A 24638-nucleotide genomic window follows, 5' to 3' on the forward strand; every position below is an offset into this window, starting at 1 on the left:
CTATTTAGCCCTCTCGGTATCCTGTAATTTTCAATGAGATCTCCCCTCATCCTTCTAAACTCCTTCAAGTGCAGACCCAGAGTCCTCAACCGCTCCTCAGATGACAAGTCCTTCATTCCAGGGACCATTCTTGTGAACCTCCTCTGGACCCTCTCCAAGGCCAGCACATCCTTCCGTAGATACAGAGCCCAAAACTGTAATCTTACAGGTTACAGCACTTCAGATGCAGATCTAGGTATATTGTAAATGGGTTGAGCATTGCAGTCTCAACCACCAACCTAGGCAGTGAATTTGAGGCACCCAGCACCGTCTGGATGAAAACAATTTTTCCTCATGTCCCCTCTAATCCTTCAACCAATTACCTTAAATCCATGGCCCCTGGTATTGACTCCCCAGCTAGGGCCTAGCCTATCTAGGCCCCTAGAATTGTTGTACACCTCGGGTCACCGCTTAGCCATCTCTGTTCCAAGGAAAACAACCCTAGCCTCTCCAATCTCTCCTCCCAGCTGAATTTTTCAAGCCCTGGCAACATTTTTATAAATCTCTGCATTCTCTCCAGAACAATTTTTCCTTCCTGTAATGTGGTGACCCTGGTCCATAGCCTTGGGCCACAAGACATAGGAGCAGAATTAGGCCATAAAGCCCATCGAGTCTGCTCCGCCGTTCAAAGTTGCGGCAGTGGCATAACCAGCATTTGACACAGTTCCATCATTACATCCCTGCTTTTTTATTTAATACCTTGTCCAATAAAAAAAGTGTATTCCATATGCTCTCTTGATCTCCTTGTCCACCTGTCCTATCGCTTTCAAGGATCTATAGACATGTACGCAAAGCTCTCTCTCAACCCCTCTTTCTGTTTATTACATATTCCCTTGCTTTGTTTGCCCTCCCCAATTGCATTACCTCGAATTTGTCTGGATTGAATTCCATTTGCCATTTCTCTGCCCACTCAACCAAACCATTGATATGATTCTGGAGTTGGGGCAGCACAACGGCACAGTAGTTAGCACTGGGACTATCGCGCTGAGGACCGGGATTCGAATCCTGGCCCTGGGTCACTGTTCGTGTGGAGTTTGCACATTCTCCCCGCGTCTGCTTGGGGTTCACCCCCACAACCCAAAGATGTGCTGGTTAGGTGGATTGGCCACGCTAAATTGACCCTTAACTGGAAAAAAATAATAATTGCGTACTGTAAATTTTTTTTTTTTAATTATTCTGAAGTTTACAGTTATCCCTTTTCACAATCACTAACTAGGGGTTAGATTAATCATTTCAAAGAGTAAGAATCACTAACTTACAATATGAGACTTCTCCCAATGATTTGATCCAGTGCATTGTTCAATCCAAGAAAATAGAGGTGTTCAATCATTTGTCTGTGTTGCTTTAGCTGATCTTGCCTTCAGTGGTGATAAGAGTGCGATAATTAACTTTAGGAAGGAGGCAATACAGCCAGGATTTCTGCTTTGATCAGTCAAAATCCATCACTTGGTGTTTGCAGGATCAAGCGAGGCTGCGATGTCCGTTTGAATAACTACTCAGCATCTCGTCAAATTTAATACAATAGTGGCACCACCTTTGTAATGAAGTAATTAATACACTTAAACAGTCTGAAGCTGCTTCCCAACATTAGTGAACAAAGCTCAACACTAAGGTCAGGCGATATGATGATGGTAAACCAAAGGCTTGGCCAAGGAGTTAAGTTTTATGGATCATGAAGAGAGAAACTCGGGTGTCTAGGGAGGGAACACCAGCGCATGAGCCCAAGGTGGCTGAAAGCACACCTGCTCATGGTGAAGCGGCAAGAGGCCTGATTTGGAGGAGTGCATAGATCTCAAAACATTTTTGGTATTGGCGAGGGTTACTGAGATCGGAGGGCGAAGTCATGGTGAGAACTGAAGATCAAAATTGAAAAATTAAGCTCAACTGAAAGCCAATGCATGCAATCAAGTTGATTCTGGTGAGGTATTGGAGGGCAAAAGGTTTTCAGCGCCTCTGGAATTTTTGGAAGTGGAGGGGAAAAATGAAATTTCTATTTTGTAAAATGAAGGATAATGAGTGTCTTCCTTTGTCAAAGCATCCACATTTTATATGGCTGGATAGGAAATGAATATAGTCACTGCATATTACTAGCCCACTGCATCTCGTCTTCCAGCTATAGACAGATGGTGATTCTATGAAAGAAACACCATTGATACTGTGGGTTTAGGGATTTGGAATAAATTCCTCTGGAAATACAAAGATAAATAATATTTCTTTAAATATTAATTAAACCAGTAAGTCCTATTAAATAGTTTCTGAATGTTTTGTAAATCCAATGTTGTGCCTTGTACACAACATTTCACAAAAAGTAACACTTATTTATCATTGGATACAATCCAACTCGCAGAGGACTTACCAGTATAAATTTTGAATATGAAGCATTACATAATTTCAGTACTAGAGTAAATGCCTGTCGTGATACGCAGTATAAGGGATGTGATGTTAAACATCATGTGACTCCTGTACGTGGGCGGTCTGAAGACGGTACCAGTACAATGAAGGCTTGTGTACATGCAGAGCCAACCTTGAATCAATAATCCATGGTTTGTGTTACTGATCCTGTTTTGTGTGGTCAGTACCTTGCGCATTATAGCAGCTATCACAGAAGTTAAGAAACCACACTTCCTGATTTTTACATTTGTTCTCATTTATCAAATAACGTGTGCCTTACACAGGTAAAGCAAACTGTTCAGTAATGCTTTAATGAAAAGGAAGATTTTGATTTTATTTGTGCCTTATTTATCCCAAAAGTCTTGGCTTCATGTACAATGAGTTATGTTGAAGTGCAGTAGTTATCACGAGGCAATATAGCAACCATTTTAGACACCAACGTAGAACATACAACTGTACAGCACAGTACAGGCCCTTGGGCCCACGATGTTGTGCCGAACTAGTCTGAAACTAAGATCAAATCAGCCTACTCCCAATCATTCTAGTGCACTCCATATGCCTTCCAATAATCGCTTGACAGTTCCTAAAGTGTCCAACTCCACTACCATAGCTGGGAATGCGTATTCCTGTAAAATGTGTACTTTTCATTAAACAACTAATGGAACTTTTTTTATGGCAGCAAATTTATTTGGTATGAGTAAAAAGAACAATATTTTTCATACTGTAGGTTCATATGATGCAAAATGTATTACTTGAATTTCTTTAACTTTTTAATGTATGAATAATATAAAACCAATTTTAAACATTCTGGTTTTCATATTAAAATTTACCCAAATTTTGTTGCATGTAAAGGTGCTGAAGTTTGTATCCAAAGTTTAAATAACAGCAGACCTTCAATTACTTCATTTCTTTTGTAATTTGAGTTTATGCACCTTAAATGCACATTTCATAAGTAACACTTTAAAAGTAAATGTCAGATTTTGAAAAAATACTTCAGGACTTTACCATGCTTGAGTAACTTGCAGTAAACTGCACCAGAGCTAAAATATACAGTAGAAACCTAACTATGGTTTAGATCTTGGTTTATAGGGGTATCTATGAAAATTAGAATGTGACAGGCTGTCTGTGAATTGTACTCTGCAGCAGGTAATTTTGAAATAATTATCCTTCAAAACAATTCTCAAGTTTAAGATTGGATATATATCACTACATTTCTAGCTCAGCTGCATATTAGTTTACGTTCAATGCATTGAGTCTCTTCCTCTACAACGATGATTCTTAGGAGAACACATGGCTTCAGTGCATATTGATATAAATGGGGAGAATTGTTCATTTGCAACAGTGATTTGTATGATTTACTAAATTATTGGTAACTGCTTGTTTTGCTAATCTGTTCATAAGTGTATGATGAAACCCGGTTCTGTTCAATATGTAGCTTTGAAAATAATTTAATTTAATGCATAATTGTTGTCTTCAGATTTTAGTTTTAATATCTGTTAATTGTTTTTTTTCTTTCTGCCCATTGTCACAGTCTTACTTGGGGTAAAGAGCGTAAGGCGGGATGTAATTTTATAGAAGAATGAGCTGTTTTGACTTGTGTATGAATTTTATGTTTTAATGTTTTCAAATGTTGATGTGTTGAGACAGAGCCAAGAATTCTGCTTTTAAAGATAAACATTGGAGGTTTGTTTCCAGGTGGGATTGGTTCTTGGCGAAGCTAAGTGATGACGACGGCAGTGTAGGATGAGTTCAAAAGTGAATATAAATGAAACCTCGAAAGAATTAAATTGGGCAGGCCATTGAATCAAAATTAATTCCAGAATGATTTTTGGCCCGGATTGGTATATGCTTTTCCTTTTACATAAGCAAAATACTGTGATTGCTGAAAAAGATGAAATAAAAATAGAAAATGCTTGGAGTACTTTACAGGTCAGACAAAATCTGCAGAGAGAAACATCACTTCTGCTGAAAGACCATGGACTTAAAACACCAACTTTGTGTCTTTCTCCGTAGAAGCTGCCTGACTTGCTTGGTATTTCCAGCATTGTCTGTTGTATGTGCTTATCCTTTATTGTTTCCAGTTCTAGAAATTACAGCTTCCCAAATGGCTCGCAACATTTATTTTGTGAGTAGTTGAGCAGTATGCATCAGTTTGTGCTGAGTTGGCTGGGAGTGGTAGCAGCGGAGAGCGACGACAACTGAACCCTGTTGTAAATGCATGTATGAGCAGTGGGAAAGGATGTGTTTGGATGTGACTTGTGATCGTCCTCACAAACCAAAAACTCCATTGGCACTTGCACTCAGGGCTACTGCATCAGTAGTTATCACTTGGGTGAGGTACCGTAGGATGACAGGTACCCAGTAAGGAGTCGACACTTTCAGCTGAAAAAAATTAGGTTGAATATCGGTGAGAAGGATATATTAGCTCTGATTGCGATGGCCGCATGTTTGAATAGCCCCTTAATGCTTGCTGTCTCTTGCTCCCACAAGAAGAATGGCCACTTAGCTTCATTAATATGAATCAATGCTGCTCGAAGATCACTAGGGAAAAAATTCAGAAAAGAAGAGGAGAATGAAGAAGGGGAATTCAGGGTTTTATGGTTCAATATATAAATAGAAGCCTTGTACACAGCAAGTTGTATTATTGCAGGTAATGCAATGCAGCAGCTATCCTTGAGGCTACAATTATATTAGTGTGGTATAGGTAAGCTGTGAAAGTTTAATTATTCATCAGGGCCACTCATGTTATTGTTAACAGTGTGACCGAATTGGTGCTGCATATTGGTCTGGTAGAGATTTATGTTGCTTATTTCTACTTTGCTTTCATAGTATAGTACATTGACAAGAGATTTTTTTAATAAACTTGCATGATTTTCATAAAATTACTTATGGTAGAGCAATATCAGAATTACAATCGCTTATATTCTTTTGGCGTCACGGATATCCTGACAGTAACCAGTTTTTTAAAGAAAATTTTATGTAGGCTGCAAAATGCTGCATGACCAAGTGCAAACATTATCTTCTTTAAATCTGTCTGCAGACCTATTGTTATTTTGCAGCAGAAAGACCATGGACAATTATTTTCCTTGGAAGTAGTAATAAAATATTTGTAAATTAATGTAATTCATAGGATGAGGCAATGGGGTAGTTGAAACAATGAAGCCAGTAACAAAAAGCAATTATTTGTGCACCGTATCTTCATGAGATGCTCCTGTGTCTTGCAGCTTCTATGCAGTTGTGGAGGTCACGTCTGGGGCGTGTGATGTACTCCATGGCAAACTGCCTGCTGATGATGAAGGTACGTGGGCGGTTGTGAGCTGCAGAATTACCGTATATAGTTTATAATCTGAGCACTACTGTGGACGGTGCAGCAGTTTAATCAATTTCTTTCAATGTGTAATGTAGGAGATAGAAGAAATTGGGGGTGGGGAGTGCAATTGATTTAAACCATATCAAGATCTCTGTTGTTATGCATAACTTGTTTGCAGACATATGTAACTTGGTCTAAAAGCAAAAAATTCCAGATCCAGAAAGATGTATTTATTTTTTCTAACAAAGCATTTACCAACGAACAAGTACACACAACTGCTCAAAGACAAATAAATGAGTGTCAGTGTGAAAATTACCTTGTTTGCATGGATGCATACTTGTTAGTTGATCATTACAATTCTTTCAACAAATATTTGCAAAATAAATCAAATATTGGGAAGGTGGAAACTCTAAGGACAACCCACACTCTTGCAGTTCAGGCAACTTCTAAAACCTTGATTGAACTTTTTAATTTTACCAAGCCAATTAAGATATTTCAACTCCTTGATTTATGTCTCAGTCTCATAAAATTCTTTTTTTTAATAAATATAGAGTACACAATTCTTTTTTACCAATTATGGGGCAATTTAACGTGGCCAATTCACCTACCCTGCACATCTTTCTGGGTTGTAGGGGTGAGACCCACGCGGACACGGGGAGAATGTGCAAACTCCACTCGGACAGTGACCAGGGGCCAGGATCGAACCTGGATCCTCCGCCGTAGGCAGCAGTGCTAACCACTGCGCCATCGTGCAGCCCTTAAAATTCTTCTTCTTAACTTGGATATGGATGTTTGTGAGTTACTCTTTAGAACTTAAAATAACCAGACAGCAAGAATTGAAGGCAGAGAAGCAAACGGTTCTAATTAGAAAAGGGAACTAACTCCCCTGACAAGGGAACTGAAATCACTCTCATTTACCACAGCAACAGAGTTTGAAATTTTAGGAATGGAATCTGAGATCCCAGCCAGTCCAATTAATGGGTCAAAAGGGTAAGTTATCTAAAACACCTCTTTGCCAGATGTCAGATTTTCCTATTAGAAATGCTGCAAATGTGTGCCAGGGCACCAGCTGTGGTAATCTGTGTGGAAAATCAGTAGAAATTTATATGTCAATTTATTATGATGCAGAACATCGCCCTCTGCTGTTTTATAGTATTACAATCATCACTATCAATTGGACCATTTTTAAATCCTAATTCACTTCGCATCCAAAAATCTTGAATTTCATTCCAAATGATTTAATTTGAAACAATTCAAAAATGTTAAAATGCCCTCTAATGGCATTAATTGGTTAAACCCCACAATTAGCTTTAATCACGCCTCTGCATGGAAATGCATTAAAACCTTTTTATGTTTCAACACAGTGTGAATGGAATGGAATTATTCCTATTAGCGCAGCGATATGTGAATAGCTTTGACTGTTCAATAAATCCCATTAATCACTCAGATTTCTTTTACACTATTTTGAACCAGTTTATGTGCCATGGCTAATTTTGAAGCAGAATCCTGGTACTGCCTCATTTATCATTTTTGTGCACTCATCTCTTCTGATAATGAGGAACATTTCTACGGGTGCGAGCTGCCCTCTAGATTCTTCCTTGAGTAGCCATTCCTGTGTTAATCAAAACAGTCAGTGTTCATTCCCTATTCAACAGCAGCATCTGCTCTGGCCTAATTTTGACTGGGTATCAACGCATACTTTCGACTAGCAGTCGCAATAGAGTGATCAGTGAGTGGATGATTCACACCTGCACTTTCCCCATGAAACTGCACCACCCCATTTGTAGGTCAGTTATTTCAGCACAGGTAGAGATCAGTCATGCTGAAAATATTAAGCATGTTGGGAGGATGAGAAGCAGCAGTTTTAGGACTTGCTGTGACTTGATAAACTAATAAGTATAGATTTCCTCTAAGTTGGAACCAGTTTCTGGACCCTGTCGGTGACCAATATCATCATATGCATATTATTCATTACATTTATGTAGCTTTGTTCATAGACATATTAAATGTTTCTCGCTGAAGCAAACTTCATATCTGAAAAGAGGTTGTAACACAATGTGAAGAGGACTTATTTCAGTCCTCCTAATGGTTCAGATTGTGATGCAAGTAGCTGAACAATAATCAGTAGGAAGGCTGCAGGCTTAATTTGTGGTGTTAACCTATCTTGGTTAGGATAGGTAGTGTTGTCACAGATGTCCTCCAGTTGTGGATAAGAGAGGAAAATTTGTGTCCCTATTTTGAACAGCTTACCAAAACTTGTTTTGTAGGTTCAAGTGAAAAGAGCGCCTATTTTGTTGACCTTGATGGGAAAGATAAATAAATAAGCTTGCTGTGTTTAAACCAATAAAAGGCTAGTTAAAATTACTACACTGAAGTTGAATGAATGCAAAACATTTCGAAGGATCTCTGGGGATTTCAAATCTTTTCAAGTGTTGTGGGCTTTCCTGGAAGGCTCTGACACTTCAAAAAACAGCAATTTTAAAAGCATTGGGCTGAGGGAGCAGGTGTGAGGAAAGTGAAAATGTTCCTGGCTTGAATCTTCAGTGAACTGTTGACCTCATCAGCTTTCAGGCAAAGCAGTTCAGAATGAAAAGGCCACTTTAAAGTTTAAACAGGTCAGCCAAGGGTGATAATTTCGAGCAGAGGACTGCCTGAGATCATCATGCCAAGAGTGTTCTTCAGGATGCCCAGGGCTGGATGGGGCAGTCCAGACACTAGAGCCCCATAACGGGAGAGGGTTCCAGGGTCACCTCCTAACCAATAGCTCAAGCCCATCCAACCCCCAGGAACGTTTGGGCACCCACCCGCTGCAACCTGGCAATGTCAGAGATGGACATGAACAATGTGCTAACCACATTAACAACCCCCCACCCCCCTCTCGGGGTCCAGCGCACTAAGCCAGTCCAAGGCGTCAGTTCATGACGCCAGCGGCAGTGCACTGCTGGCAATGCAGAGGTGGGGGTGAATGAAGGGGAAGGGCTGATGGTGCGATGTATGTGGGGGGGGTGTCACCCGTGTCCATGCATGGTGGCGGGAGTTACATGTTTTCCCACAATAGTGGGGTGAGAATGTCCTTCCTTTAGCACAGTAAAGGTATGAGAATCCCACCTTGGCGACGCTCCTGATGCCAGCGGGAAACAGTCCCGATTCTCCGCTGGCGGGAACACTTAGTTTTGAAACCGAAGCATCCTTCCCCCATCTCCTGGCCAATATTTATCACCTAACTGAAATTACCTGGATTTTCTCATTGTTGTTTGTGTAAACTTTCCGTGTGCGAATTGGCTGCCATGTTTCCCTGCATTACAGCAGTGACCATATTTTTGAAATACTGCGTTAGTTATGACCTGGTGTGAAAAATGCTATATTTAGTTTATTGTTGATTACATTTGTAATTTATGCATTATTTTCACATCTTATCCCATTAATGATCAGGTTATATGATCAGATAAGATGGGTATAGGTGAGTTCAAGCAGTACAGTCAAAATTAGGAGTTTACTGGAGCTACCTTAAAGATGGCTGGGTACAGCTTGTTTCTTTCCTGCGCAGCGCATACCCGATTGCAGCGGAGCATTGAGGGAACATTGATCACAAACAATCGATACTCTAGGACATGAACATGTGAATTACGAGGAAGAGTAGGCCACTCAGCCCTTCAAACCTGCCCCACCATTCAATAAGATCATGGCTGGGACTTCCGGGTGCGGCGATGACCAGCTGAGTCGCACGTTTCGGCAGCTCCCGGTGGAACGGACTTTTGGGCTCTTAATAAGAGCCCCAACGGCAATTTTAACGGCTAAAAGTACTGTGCGGTGAACCAGAAGGGAATCCCCCCTGGATACGGATGAAAAAAGGAGAGGAAGGTGGCCGGATTGAGGTGGATCCTTTAGAGCAGCGGCAAGGAAGGCAAGCAAAAACCAAGATGGCGTCGGAAGGTGGCAGTTTAATATGGGGCCCTGAACAACACGAGTTTTTGAAACACTGCGTGGAAGAACTCAAAAAGGAAATGAAGAAGGAGCTGTTGGCCCCGATATTACAGGCGATCGAAGGGCTAAAGGAGGAGCAAAAGACCCAGGAGCGAGAGCTTCGGGTCGTGAAGGCAAAGGCTGCCAAGAACGAGGACGACATACAGGGCCTGGTGGTGAAGACGGAGATGCACGAGGCACACCATAAACGATGTGTGGAAAGGCTGGAGGCGCTGGAGAACAACGCGAGGAGGAACAACCTAAGGATTCTTGGTCTTCCTGAAGGTGCGGAGGGAGCGGACGTCGGGGCATATGTGAGCACGATGCTGCACTCGTTAATGGGAGCGGAGGCCCCGGTGGGTCCGCTGGAGGTGGAGGGAGCATACCGAGTGATGGCGCGAGGACCGAGAGCAGGAGAAATTCCTAGAGCCATAGTGGTGAGATTCCTCCGTTTTAAGGACAAAGAGATGGTCCTTAGATGGGCAAAGAAAACTCGGAGCAGTAAGTGGGAGAACGCGGTGATCCGCGTATACCAAGACTGGAGTGCGGAGGTGGCGAGAAGGAGGGCGAGCTTTAATCGGGCCAAGGCGGTGCTTCACAAAAAGAAGATAAAATTCGGAATGCTGCAACCGGCAAGACTGTGGGTCACATATCAAGGGAGGCACCGCTACTTTGAGACGGCGGATGAGGCGTGGACTTTTATCGTGGAAGAAAAATTGGAATGAGCGGGTTATTAAAAAAAAAAGAACGTTTGAAACAAAGTGGTGGGGCGAGTATGGGGGGGCGAAGAGGGGGGTAAAAAGGGGGGAAAGAGGAGTTTTATGTTATTAATCCTGCGATGTGGTAACTTTTCTCTCTTCCACAGGAGGTGGTGGGGGGAGGAAAGGAGGTGGAGGAGATGGGGCGTTGACCATTGGGGGCGGGGCCAAGGGGGAAACGCGGGCTCGGTTCCCGCGCTATGATGATCATGGCGGGAATAGGGAAGCAGGAAGGAGGGGGCGTCGCACGGTGCGAGCCGAGGTCACGGGGGGAAGCCGAGGTCAGCCAGAGTTTGCTGACTTCTGGGAGCAACATGGGGGGGTGTAACTACGCTAGTGGGGGATCTAGCGGGGGGGGGGGTGGGAGGGGGGAAACTATTGGGCTGCTGCTGCTGGGGAGAGGGGGGAGCTGGTATGGGGTGGGATGGGCGGGGGGGCACCGCCTAGGGGGGGGACACAGCTGCGTGGGAACCGGGTGAGGAGCTGGAAAAAGGGGATGGCTAATCGACAAGGGGGGGGGGGGGGGTAAAAAGCCCCCCAACCCGGCTGATCACGTGGAACGTGAGGGCTGAACGGGCCGATAAAGAGGGCACGGGTACTCGCACACCTTAAGAAACTTAAGGCAGACGTGGTTATGTTACAGGAAACGCACTTGAAACTGATAGACCAGGTGAGACTACGCAAAGGTTGGGTGGGGCAGGTGTTCCATTCGGGGCTAGATGCGAAAAACAGGGGGGTGGCTATATTAGTGGGGAAGCGGGTAATGTTTGAGGCAAAGACTATAGTGGCGGATAGCGGGGGCAGATACGTGATGGTGAGTGGCAAACTACAGGGGGAGACGGTGGTTTTGGTAAACTTATATGCCCCGAACTGGGATGATGCCAATTTTATGAGGCATATGCTAGGACGCATCCCGGACCTAGAGGTGGGAAAGTTGGTAATGGGGGGAGATTTCAATACGGTGTTGGAACCAGGGCTGGACAGGTCGAGGTCCAGGACTGGAAGGAGGCCGGTAGCAGCCAAGGTGCTTAAAGATTTTATGGAGCAGATGGGAGGAGTAGACCCGTGGAGATTTAGCAGACCTAGGAGTAAGGAGTTTTCGTTTTTCTCCTATGTCCACAAAGTCTATTCGCGAATAGACTTTTTTGTTTTGGGAAGGGCGTTGATCCCGAAGGTGAGGGGAACGGAGTATACGGCTATAGCCATTTCGGATCACGCTCCACATTGGGTGGACTTGGAGATAGGGGAGGAAACAGAAGGGCGCCCACCCTGGAGAATGGACATGGGACTAATGGCAGATGAGGGGGTGTGTCTAAGGGTGAGGGGTGCATTGAAAAGTACTTGGAACTCAATGATAATGGGGAGGTCCAGGTGGGAGTGGTCTGGGAGGCGCTGAAGGCAGTGGTTAGAGGGGAGCTGATATCAATAAGGGCACATAAAGGAAAGCAGGAGAGTAGGGAACGGGAGCGGTTGCTGCAAGAACTTCTGAGGGTGGACAGGCAATATACGGAGGCACCGGAGGAGGGATTGTACAGGGAAAGGCAAAGGCTACACGTAGAATTTGACCTGCTGACAACGGGTACTGCAGAGGCACAGTGGAGGAAGGCACAGGGTGTACAGTACGAATATGGGGAGAAGGCGAGCAGGTTGCTGGCCCACCAATTGAGGAAAAGGGGAGCAGCGAGGGAAATAGGGGGAGTGAGGGATGAGGAAGGAGAGATGGAGCGGGGAGCGGAGAGAGTGAATGGAATGTTCAAGGCATTTTATAAAAAATTATACGAAGCTCAACCCCCGGATGGGAGGGAGAGAATGATGGGCTTTCTGGACCGGCTGGAATTTCCCAAGGTGGAGGAGCAGGAAAGGGTGGGACTGGGAGCACAGATTGAAATAGAGGAAGTAGTGAAAGGAATTAGGAGCATGTAGGCGGGGAAGGCTCCGGGACCGGATGGATTCCCAGTTGAATTTTACAGGAAATATGTGGACTTGCTCGCCCCGCTACTGATGAGGACCTTTAATGAGGCAAAGGAACGGGGACAGCTGCCCCCGACTATGTCTGAGGCAACGATATCGCTTCTCCTAAAGAAGGAAAAGGACCCGCTGCAATGCGGGTCCTATAGACCTATTTCCCTCCTAAATGTAGACGCTAAGATTCTGGCCAAGGTAATGGCAATGAGGATAGAGGATTGTGTCCCGAGGGTGGTCCATGAGGACCAAACTGGGTTTGTGAAGGGGAGACAGCTGAATACGAATATACGGAGGCTGCTAGGGGTAATGATGATGCCCCCACCAGAGGGGGAAGCGGAGATATTGGTGGCGATGGATGCCGAGAAAGCATTTGATAGAGTAGAGTGGGATTATCTGTGGGAGGTGCTGAGGAGATTTGGTTTTGGAGATGAATATGTTGGATGGGTGCAGCTGTTGTATAGGGCCCCAGTGGCGAGTGTGGTCACGAATGGACGGGGATCTGCATACTTTCGGCTCCATAGAGGGACAAGGCAGGGATGCCCTCTGTCCCCATTATTGTTTGCACTGGTGATTGAGCCCCTGGCAATAGCATTGAGGGGTTCCAAGAAGTGGAGGGGAGTACTTAGAGGAGGAGAAGAACACCGGGTATCTCTGTGTGCGGATGATTTGTTGTTATATGTAGCGGACCCGGCGGAGGGGATGCCAGAGATAATGCGGACACTTCGGGAGTTTGGAGAATTCTCAGGATATAAACTGAACATGGGGAAAAGTGAGTTGTTTGTGGTGCATCCAGGGGAGCAGAGCAGAGAAATAGAGGACTTTGCGCTGAGGAAGGTAACAAGGGACTTTCGTTACTTGGGGATCCAGATAGCCAAGAATTGGGGTACATTGCATAGGTTAAATTTAACGCGATTGGTGGAACAAATGGAGGAGGACTTCAAGAGATGGGACATGGTATCCCTGTCACTGGCAGGGAGGGTGCAGGCGGTTAAAATGGTAGTCCTCCCGAGATTTCTCTTTGTGTTTCAGTGCCTCCCGGTGGTGATCACGAAGGCTTTTTTCAAAAGGATCGAAAAGAGTATCATGAGTTTTGTGTGGGCCGGGAAGACCCCGAGAGTGAGGAAGGGATTCTTACAGCGTAGTAGGGATAGGGGGGGGCTGGCACTACTGAGCCTAAGTGAGTACTACTGGGCCGCCAATATCTCAGTGGTGAGTAAGTGGATGGGAGAAGAGGAGGGAGCGGCGTGGAAGAGATTGGAGAGGGCGTCCTGTAGGGGGACTAGCCTACAAGCTATGGTGACGGCCCCATTGCCGTTCTCACCGAAGAAATACACCACAAGCCCGGTGGTGGTGGCGACTTTGAAAATTTGGGGACAGTGGAGACGGCATAGGGGAAAGACGGGAGCCTTGGTGGGGTCCCCGATAAGAAATAACCATAGGTTTGCCCCGGGGAGAATGGATGGGGGATTTGGAATATGGCAAAGAGCAGGAGTAACGCAACTGAAAGATCTGTTTGTGGATGGGAAGTTCGCAAGTCTGGGAGCGCTGACCGAGAAATATGGGTTGCCCCAAGGGAATGCATTCCGGTATATGCAACTGAGGGCTTTTGCGAGGCAACAGGTGAGGGAATTCCCGCAGCTCCCGACGAATGAGGTGCAGGACAGAGTGATCTCAAAGACATGGGTGGGGGACGGTAAGGTGTCAGATATATATATAGGGAAATGAGGGACGAGGGGGAGATTATGGTAGATGAGCTGAAAGGGAAATGGGAAGAAGAGCTGGGGAGGGAGATTGAGGAGGGGCTGTGGGCGGATGCCCTAAGTAGGGTAAACTCATCGTCCTCGTGTGCCAGGCTAAGCCTGATTCAATTTAAGGTGTTACACAGGGCGCATATGACTGGAGCACGGCTCAGTAAATTTTTTGGGGTAGAGGATAGGTGTGCGAGATGCTCGAGAAGCCCAGCGAATCACACCCACATGTTCTGGTCATGTCCGGCACTACAGGGGTTCTGGGTGGGGGTGACAAAGGTGCTTTCGAAAGTAGTGGGGGTCCAGGTCGAACCAAGCTGGGGGTTGGCTATATTTGGGGTTGCACAAGAGCCGGGAGTACAGGAGGCGAGAGAGGCCGATGTTTTGGCCTTTGCATCCCTAGTAGCCCGGCGCAGGATACTGTTGATGTGGAAGGAAGCCAAGCCCCCGGGTGTGGAGACCTGGATAAATGACATGGCAGGGTTTATAAAGCTGGAACGGATTAAGTTCGTCCTAAGGGGATCGGCTCAAGGGTTCACCAGGCGGTGGCAACCGTTCGTCGAATACCTCACAGAAAGATAGAGGGAATGGAAATGAAGAAGGTAGCAGCAGCAGCCCAGGGGGGGAGGAACCAGAAGGACTCTCAGGGTTGTTAATACATATGTATAATATGTATAGGTCGTTGCTATAAATAATTGTATATTGGACTGTTAAATCATATTTTTGGAGAGTGTTTATCTGAGATAAGGCAGTTGCCATTTAGTTTTCGTTTTTGTTATATATTATTTATTCTTTGTTTATAAAACAGGTCATTGTTATTTATACGGTTATATTATTGTGTAAAGGATACACAATGTACTGTGATGGTTGACCAAAAATTTTCAATGAAATTTTTTTTTTTTTAAATAAGATCATGGCTGATCTGACTGTAACCTCAACCCCACATTCCTGTCCCTATCCCGAAAACCTCTCACACCCTTGTTAATCAAGAATCTACTGAACTCTGCCTTTAAAATATTCCATTGCCTTATTAGGAAGAGAGTTCCAGAGACTCGCGACCCTCTTGAGAGAAATAAAATTCTCATCTTTGTCTTAAACGAGTGACCCCTTATTTTTAAGCAGTGACCCCTGGAGAATCTCTGGGCATAATAAATTATAAGATGATTCAATTTGAGATCAGCTTATTATATAAGGAGCCGAAGGCGAGTGTCCGCACAAACTGTATCAGTTCGAGATACTTTTCTCTCCACCGTGGGACGAGACAGGGATGTCCTATGTCCCCCCTGCTGTTTGCACTTGCGATTGAGCCGTTGGCCATCGCATTGAGAAGTTCGGGAGCATGGAAAGGAATAGTGCGGGGGGGGGGATAGAGCATAGGGTGTCCTTATATGCCGACAACTTGCTGCTGTATGTGTCGGAACCGAGTGTGTCGATAGGAAGAATATTGGAGCTACTGCGGGTATTTGGATCTTTCTCGGGGTACAAATTGAACCTGGACAAGAGTGAGTATTTTGTGGTGTCTCGGCGGGGGGGGGCTGCCATTCCGTAGGTCATGGACTCACTTTAGGTATCTAGGGGTGCAGATTGTCCAGGAGTGGGGGAGGCGTCGCAGGTACAACATCACTAGTTTGGTGGGGAGAGTGAAAGCTGATCTGGCAAGGTGGGATGGCCTTCCTCTATCACTGGCGGGTCGGGTACAGGCGGGTAAAATGAATGTGTTGCCGCGATTTCTGTTTATTTTTCAATGCCTACCGATTTTCCTGCCAAAGTTTTTTCAGGGAGATTGAGGGAAGGATTACCTCGTTCATATTGGGAGGGAAGGTGGCCAGAGTTAGAAAGGTGCTGCTACAGAGGGGAAGGCGGGCAGGGGGTTTGGGTCTCCCAAACCTGTTGTACTACTACTGGGCGGCGAATGTGGAGAAGGTGCGGAGCTGGGTCAGAGGGATTGATTCCCAGTGGGGCACAATGGAGGAGAGTTTGTGCAGGGGGTCGGGGCTGAAAGCACTAGCAACAGCGCTGCTCCCGATAGCTCCGGGGAAATACTCAGGGAGTCCGGTAATAATAGCTTCATTGAAAATCTGGAGGCAGTTTAGCCAACACTTCGGGTTGGGGGCAGGATCAAGGGAAATGCCGATTCGGGGGAACGACAGATTTGAGCCAGGGAGGTGGGATGGAAGTTTTCCGAAATGGGAAGAGAGGGGGATTAAGACGCTAAAAGATTTGTTTCTTCGGGGTCGGTTTTCCGGATTGAGGGAGCTGGAAGCGAAGTATGGGCTGGAGCAGGGAGACATGCAGGTTCAGGATTTTGCCAGGAAGGAGATCTAGAGCTTACCAAAGGAACCAGCCTCCACATTGCTGGAGGAGGTGCTGATGACAAGGGGACTGGAGAAGGAGCAGTGTCAGCGGTGTACGGAGCTATTTTGGAAGAGGATAAGGCACCACTGGAAGGGATCAAAGCAAAGTGGGAGGAAGAACTGTGAGAGGTTATAGAGGAGGGGGTCTGGTGTGAGGTGTTCCGGAGAGTGAATGCCTCCACCTAGTGTGCGAGGTTGGGGCTGATACAGCTGAAGGTGGTATATAGAGCGTACCTCACGAGGGCGGGGATGAGCCGATTTTTTGAAGGAGTAGAGGATGTGTGTGAGCGTTGCCGGGGGGGGGGGGGGGGGGGTTGCTAATCACGTTCATATGTTTTGGTCCTGTCCAAAGCTAGGGGAGTACTGGAAGGAGGAGTTTAGGGTAATTTCCAAGGTGGTGCGTGTGAAAATGGACCCGGGTCCCCGGGAGGCCATATTTGGGGTGTCGGGTGCGGAGGCAGATATCATAGCCTTCGCCTCGTTGATCGCCCGAAGGCGGATCCTGCTGGGATGGAGAGCAGCCTCTCCACCCAGTGCCCTGGCGTGGCGGGGGGACCTGTTGGAATACTTGACCCTTGAGAAGGTTAAGTTCGAACTGAGTGGAAGCTCGGAGGGGTTCTACAAGTCATGGGCACTATTTATTATGCACTTTCAAGAACTGGATAACATCGAACATTAGTTGGGGGGGGGGTGAGGGGGGCTGTGTATATTAAGGGTAACAATGGGTAATCCCTGATTCCTTTTTGTCATTAGTTTATGTAAACATGCGGGCTGATGTTTGGGGGTTGGTGGGAGGATGGGGGCGTTACTGTTATGGGGATTGACATATCTGTTGCTGACTATTGTTGATGGGTGTAAATGCGGGAGAAAATGTGAAAGAGGAGGAGAATAAAAATATTTTAACAAAACAAAAATTTGAGATCAGCTAATAATCAGGGTCAGTGAGGACCAGGACAGGATATATAACGACAGGAAGATAAATTTCAGTGGAATAAGAAATTAATTGTGGCATGCTGCTGAACAAGCTCAGTTGAGGCAAAATTGAACGTTTTATAATAAATTTTCTTTCTGATACCGCCACGTGGTTCAAGTCTGAGTAATGATCTATAATCCAACACACCGCTTAGTAAGAGTTAAATCAACGCACATTTATTATATACAGTAATCAATACTCATGCATAAATTCTACATCTAAGCTACTTCCTACAACTAACAGGCCAATACTTAACTTGGAAATGGCCCACCAGGTCAGGGAAACGAATGGCCTTTCGTTGGGTTCTGAGCCTGCGGGATTCGAAGCTGGTACAGATCGATAGCTAGGAGCGCCTATCTCGTAGCAAGCGTTGAAGTAAGACACACGATTTGAACGGCTGTTGCAGATGGTCAGCAGTAGGGGTTGCAGAAGGGTGGCAGAGAGGAGAAGGGTCGATTTGAACTTGGACTCTATACTTATAGTCCCCAGGGGCTTCCCGCCTTTCGGGGCGGACCCTGTACCTGGTTCCAAGTGATTGGACTTTGTCCCAATCACTTGGTTCGATATTCTCCAATGCTAGAGCGATTCCTTGATCGATGGGCGGACTTGGGGTGATCGGTCACCTCCCTTTGTGTAGGCTCTTGATGGCGCCGAAAAGTCTGGGTTGGCTTTGTGTCTAAAATGTTGCATATTGTTCCCGGGGATTGCTCATTAATATTCAGATGGCTGGTGTTTTGTTGTGCTGGTGGCTGCAGGTATCGATCTTGTCTGGCCTTCCTGGAGGCGAATACACAGTTTTACCTGCAGCTGCTTGTTTTAGTCCTGTTGGCTGATCTTCCCATCAGCCTTTTCCGTTCGCCATTTTAAATCTGGGTTGGCCATTCTAAATCGGGTGTTAGCCATTTTAACTGGTTACAAAAACAAGGGATTGTAGAATTTCAGCACAGAAAGGGGGGGGGGGGGAGAAATGACCTATCATGCCTGTACCAGTACGAGTACTAGATCTTGAATTGGAGCTGAATACTTTAATCTAATTTCCCTGTCTTTTTTCCATATCCTTTTTCCCCATATACTTAGACCAGTTCCCTTTTCAAACGATGCTGCAGCGTCTGCCTCTAACTATTCACATCAATTATTCCGTGTTCTAATATCATTTGGACATAATAACCTTTGACTTCCTGTATCATTCTTCTGGTGATCATACCCAATTTAGGTTGCAAACAATCTTGCACTGTGTTTTCTTGAGTAGCTTCTCGTCTTTAAGATTTTGACAGAAGCTGCCATTCAATTTCCCCTTGAGCTTTCTTCATCCATGCAAAGATTTTTCACTATTTTTTTTCATTATCTTTCATTCCTGGATCGTTCCAGTGAATCTTCACTGTACCGTTTCCATGAGCCTGATGTCCTTTTTTGTAAGTTACTTAGACGGCACACGGCCTGTGATCTAGCATAAATTCAGCCCAACAGCACAAAATATTTTGAGTATCAACATAGGAAGAGTGATCAGGAATGAGTTTAGATTGCTAATGGATAAAAATGGTAGAATAAGACTAAGGAAAAATAGAATTAGTTAATATATTTTTTACATTTTTAACCAGGCAGAAGATTCACTGTTCTTAGAAACACGGAAAGTTTTTTGAAAAATCTTTGTTGCGTGGGTACTTGCTGAGCGAAAGAGATTGACGAAGAACAAAATAAATTGCGATCTTGGCTATAGTTATGAAAGAATCAGTAAGTGTTGGAGAGGATCTGCAGAATTGGAAACAAACAAACACTTAAAGTGGCGAAATACACCACTACATCCCGTTTAGCAGGTTAAATAATAAACCATTACAAGGAGTAGACGTGAGGAGTACTTTGACAATGGATTCAGCCAGCACAGTTTTAGAAGGTCAAACCTCCTTAACTACATTGAAATTGCTGCAAATTTTGTGGTGGAGGAACTCCTTTGAACTACTTTCAGAAAATCTTTGACAGGGTCCCACCTGGGGAGATTAAATTAAATTAAGAACCATGGGAATCCAGGAAAAAGCAGGGAAATGTGGAATAGGCTCAATTTTGCATTTTGTTGGTGAGATTTGCTAATAAGAGCAACACTGATACCTATCATGTTACTGAATTTACCATACTTAAAAGAACTTCAATGCACAAAACAGTAACAGAGGTTAGTAACAGAAATGAATTGGCCAAGACAGCCACCCCAGGTGAATTTCAGAACCATTTGTTGCTACATTGTTTTTCGTTTCTCTTCTGGTTTATCTATATTAAAAACTGGGCGCTTCATTTAACGTATTCACTCGTCGAACTTTTCAAATCTATGCTGTTTTGATTTCTTCTTCACATCTGCATGTTTGTTCCTCTCTTGTTTCTAATTGCCTTTCCTTTTCTCACCTATGTTCCTGAAGGTGCACAGTCCTGCCGGCCATGATTCTGTGGTAACCCTCTGGTACCTTGTACAAATGGCTATTTGTCACACTTTAATATTGCGTGTGCGCAAGCAATTCATGCCAGACTTCGAGCAAACTCAAACAGGTCCCATTTCTTGTTTCCAGAAAGACAGTGTAGTCGCTAAAGGATTGATGTTTATGATGTAGAACTGAGCAAGCTGTTTATTATTTTCTTCCTCTTTATCAGGATTACGTTCTTGCAATTAACATGTACCACTCAGTCATCCAATATCAACCGGAACAAGAGCCTCAGCTTCTAAGTGGCATAGGAAGACTACTTTTGCAGGTATGAACAATGGAAGAGGTCACAAGCAGGAGACCATCCAATTTTTTTTATCCTTTAATCATGATCATTTGAGCATTGATTTAATGAATATTCTAAGTCGACCTCCTGAGACTTGGATGGGGGAGTCAAGAGCTGTACCTTCTGGAAGCATTTTATGTCATGTTCCCAAACAGCGGAATATGACAGCAAATCCTGAAACAGTTGAGAAAAGAATCTGGCAGTAAAACAGCATTCAGGTTAAAACACAAATGGAACAAATTAGAGAAGTTGAATTATAACTTTTGTTTGGTTTGAACTGTGAAGGATGAAGGAAAAATCACATTTACGCCAAAAATACAAGCAAAATGCATGACAGCTCACTGACAACGTAAGGTTACTGATGGGTTACAAAGGGTAGGTATGAGTGAATTAATAAACTAACAGTGCACTTGCCACCACTGACTGATCAGATTCAGGCAGCAGCAAATCAATAAATTTAATACAGAAGCATTTAAATTTAACCAAACTGCATCTGGACCCTTTGTCAACAGACAAATTTGTTTTGATCCTGGCTTGTGGGCAGAGCAGAGAGAAGTGAAAACGAGGCAAGTAGCGGGAGAGGTGGAATGCGCAGGCAGAAGTGATACAATTGGAGCCAGAGGTCGATGTGATGTGAGCTGTTTGTGAACGGCAAATTGGAGCCAGTGGCCTAGGAATTTTGGGCAGTGTTAGAGAACATTACTCTATAGTAGATTAGGTGGACTTAGAAATTTTCATTCAGTTCTTTGTCGGATAGCTTAGCAGAAAAAAGGAGCCGAACAAGAGAGGAAAAGTGGTGCAATTTAAACAAAAATTAGTATTTGAGGTAGACGTTGAAGATTGTTGAAGGAGAGAACTGAAAAGATGAAGGGAGGGGGAGAATGCCAGAGCAGGAAATAGAAAACTAAGATCGTGCCTTGATATTCTTCATGGAGCCATTTCTATCTCCCACTAGTGTCTTTTTTTCTGTTTGAATTTGAGCTTTCAGCCCACACTTCCCTCTCTATATTTTCCCCCTGTTTCTAGCTCCCACGATCTATTCCACTGAAATAAAAGCAGAAAATGCTGAAAACACTCAGCAGGTGGGGCAGCATCTGTACCGAGATGGTAGAGAGACCAGGGATTGACTAGTGAACGATTAGTAGAGTAAGCCAGTTAACAAAACGTACCAAGTATCATTGCATATCCCCTCTTTGATGCTTGTCAGCTTGAGGCTTGCGCTTTCGACCTTCCGTCAATTCATTTAACAATAGATTTTTTAATTGGGCAATCTGAGCAATGTTCAGTACAATGGTTTAGAATTTCCTCAAATGGCACAGTCTGTAATTCGTGTCATAATTTACACCTGTTTCAGATTAAACCAAACTGAGATGGTCAACATTTAATTTAATTTCCTGTTGCTTCGATGTGAAATCAGACTATTTCTTGAACCCCATGGGTTTCTACAATATGCCTGATGCCATATTGGTCACGTCTTTAAACTTGGTCACGTCTTTAAACGAGCATTAGATTCCTTGCATATGATAATTAGGAAGTTAATACCAGTCTCAGATCCCCTCACTATGGGTAGCACGTGTCCTGACTCCGACAGCATGATTTCCTGGAAATTCGATGGTGTAATACAAACCCAGTGCCACAGGTTCTTCACTACAACGGTGAAAATCGCCCAGAAATTCTTGACTAATGTTGCTACATAATTTACAAACCTCAGCTGTTCTTCATGAAGCATATGAAAGCAATAAAGACTACTTACTCCCTGTTCTTACTGTCAACATGCATTAAATCTCAAAAACAGATTTGCACTTCTTATGACCCGGGCCTGTGCCATGGGATCGAGCTCGACTTTCTGCTGGCTTTGAGCTATGGACGGGGAGCCCAATTTAAATGTATATTTGGAAACCCTAACCACAAAATTATCAAAAAGATATATCGCCAATCATTGATTTTTTTTTCTGTTCTTAGAATTCGGAGACATAGTTGTCAATCACAAATTAACTTTGATCTGTAATAATTCAATTGTTAAATAGATTGATGCTGAAATCTGTTCACCCAGTAAACATCAACACATTGAAAACCACTTTTATTCCAACAGGAACCAGTTTTTTGTTAATACCTATAGATTTCTCCATCATAGCCATTAAGGCAACATGTCTACGTTCCAAACTGCGCATGTGTCAAGCAGGCTAATTATTTGCTTTCTGAACCATAGTGTTTGACCCTTCAAGCTGATACAAGTTACGGGTAGTTAGTATGGAAGTTAGATTTTCAACCGCAGCAGAAGCACCCCCAGTGAAACCGTTCCTTGGGGGAAAGTAATCTGCTTTTCATCAAATGGGGCATACTGATGATAGATGATCGGTGGCACAGTGGTTAGCTCTGTGCTGCCTCACAACGCCAGGGACCCTGGTTCAATTCCGGCCTTGGGTGACTGTGTGGAATTTGCAGGTTCTCCTCCTATCTGCGTGGGTTTCCTCCCACAGTTCAAAAATGTGCAGGTTAGATAGGTTAACCATCCTAAAGAATTGTCTCTTAGTAACTAGTGCAGGTTAGGTGGAGCTACAGGGACAGGGCAGGGAAGTGGGCTTTGGTAGAGTGCTCTTTCTGAGGGTTGATGCAGACATCTACGCAGTAGGGATTCATAGAATCATAGAATTTACAGTGCAGAGGGAGGCCATTTGGCCCATCGAGTCTGCACTGGCCCTTGGAAAGAGCACTCCACTCAAGCACACACCACCTCCACCCCATCCCCTTAACCCAGTAACCCCAATTCACCTTTTTGGACACTAAGGGCAATTTAGCTTAGCCAATCCACCTAACCCGCACATCTTTGGGTGTGGGAGGAAACCGGGGCACCCGGAGGAATCCCATGCAGATATGGGGAGAACGTGCCGACTCCACACAGACAGTGACCCAAGCCGGGAATCGAACCTGGGACCCTGGAGCTGTGAGCAACTGTGCTAACCACTATGCTACTGTTGCTAATTGTGTGCTCTCTTAATTTGGCTCTGTTTAATTACGTTTGCTCAAGAGTCGCCACAAGGTTCAAAACTGAATACTGATCAAAGCTCGATACACCAGTTAGTAAGTTCAAAATCAATGCTCATTTATTTACACACACCGTCAAATATACTCATGCATAAACTCTACAAACTAAACTATCACTATTACTAAAAGCCTATACTTAGCTTCAGGTGCCCACTCAGTTAGAGGAACAATGGCCGTTGCTCGGTTCTGAGGCTACTGGGTTGAGCTGTTTATAGGATAGCAAATAGGAGCGTCTATCTCGTAGCGTGCGTTGACTTGGAACTTACTTGGTCTGGAGCAGCTTTAGCAGGTCTCTCCTCGCTGAGAGCCAAGGCCAAGAGAGCGATTCTCTCTTGGAGAGTCCTTTTTATACTCGAAAGGGCTTTGCGCGCTTTTGGCGAGCCTTGAACTTGGCCCCAATTAATTGGGCCGTTTCCCAATCGTTCTTATCGATTTTCCTCCAATAGAGGGCTGGGTTCCCTGATTGTTGGGCGTGTCCTAGGTGGCCGTTGGTCTACTTTGTTTTAGTCTCCTCTGGCGCCGGGTTGTCTGTCTTAGCATTGTTACCCTTTTGTCCCTGAAAATGGCTCATTAGTATGTAGATGGTTCTGCAGTGTCGGTCTTGTCTGGGAGCTATAGCTCCAATCAACAGACAAACCTTGCACCTGCTTTCTTGGTATTGTCCAATTTTCCCTGCATTCTTTGCGAAGTGTCCATTTTGTAATCGGGATGTGGCCATCCCAGATGGCTACACTATCGTGTTGCCCAAGTATCTCATGTCATAGCAAGGAAATTTACAGGATTCTGCTGCTGCTTCTGCGATGATAATGCTGGCCTGAAGGAATATTTGCACTCGTCCTAATGGCCCAGATTTTGTGGTTGTAATGAAGGCAAAATCGTCTTGTGTTCACCAACATTACACAGTGAAACTGACAACAACGTCTAGTGTCTGCACATGCACATTTAATCATAGAAGTCCTCAAACTGCTGTAAATCTGCTCTTTCACAGGATGTACCCTTGAATTTCTTACGGATTGGAATCAATTAGAAATTACTGATTTGACTTGAGTGTCCATTTTTTTATACTATTAATCTTGCTGTGACAACCCTTAAAAAGTTGCATCTTGTTGACTGAAGTATAGGTGGACGTTTAACAGTGCACTAAGTTATTGCTGTCCAAAACCCTTTTGACCCTGCAAACCTAATTTTATATTAGTGGAATATCAAATTTCTCCATTCAATGCTAAAATTCCCTTCAGTTCTCAGTCTTGACATGCTGTTGGACATTCTGAATTCTCCTTCAGTGTACCCGATCAGGCGCCGCGGTGTGGTGACTAGGGGATTTTCACAGTAACTTCATTG

The 24638-nt window shown here is 44.4% G+C and overlaps 1 protein-coding gene across 11 annotated transcripts in view; it reads left to right on the top strand.

Annotated features, from left to right (window-relative positions):
* trappc12 (trafficking protein particle complex subunit 12) overlaps positions 1-24638 on the top strand; it is a 124210-nt gene that overhangs the window by 83568 nt on the left and 16004 nt on the right. For 10 of the 11 annotated variants that reach the window (XM_072498680.1, XM_072498690.1, XM_072498679.1 and 7 more), the window contains 2 exons: positions 5655-5728; positions 20136-20234. In XM_072498680.1, coding sequence (XP_072354781.1) covers positions 5655-5728; positions 20136-20234 — 173 coding nt within the window. The remainder of the gene's footprint in view (positions 1-5654; positions 5729-20135; positions 20235-24638) is intronic. The other variant, XM_072498686.1, reaches the window with a different exon arrangement.

The sequence above is a fragment of the Scyliorhinus torazame genome, chromosome 4 (assembly GCF_047496885.1).
Source record: "Scyliorhinus torazame isolate Kashiwa2021f chromosome 4, sScyTor2.1, whole genome shotgun sequence".
NCBI classification, from domain to species: Eukaryota; Metazoa; Chordata; class Chondrichthyes; order Carcharhiniformes; family Scyliorhinidae; genus Scyliorhinus; species Scyliorhinus torazame.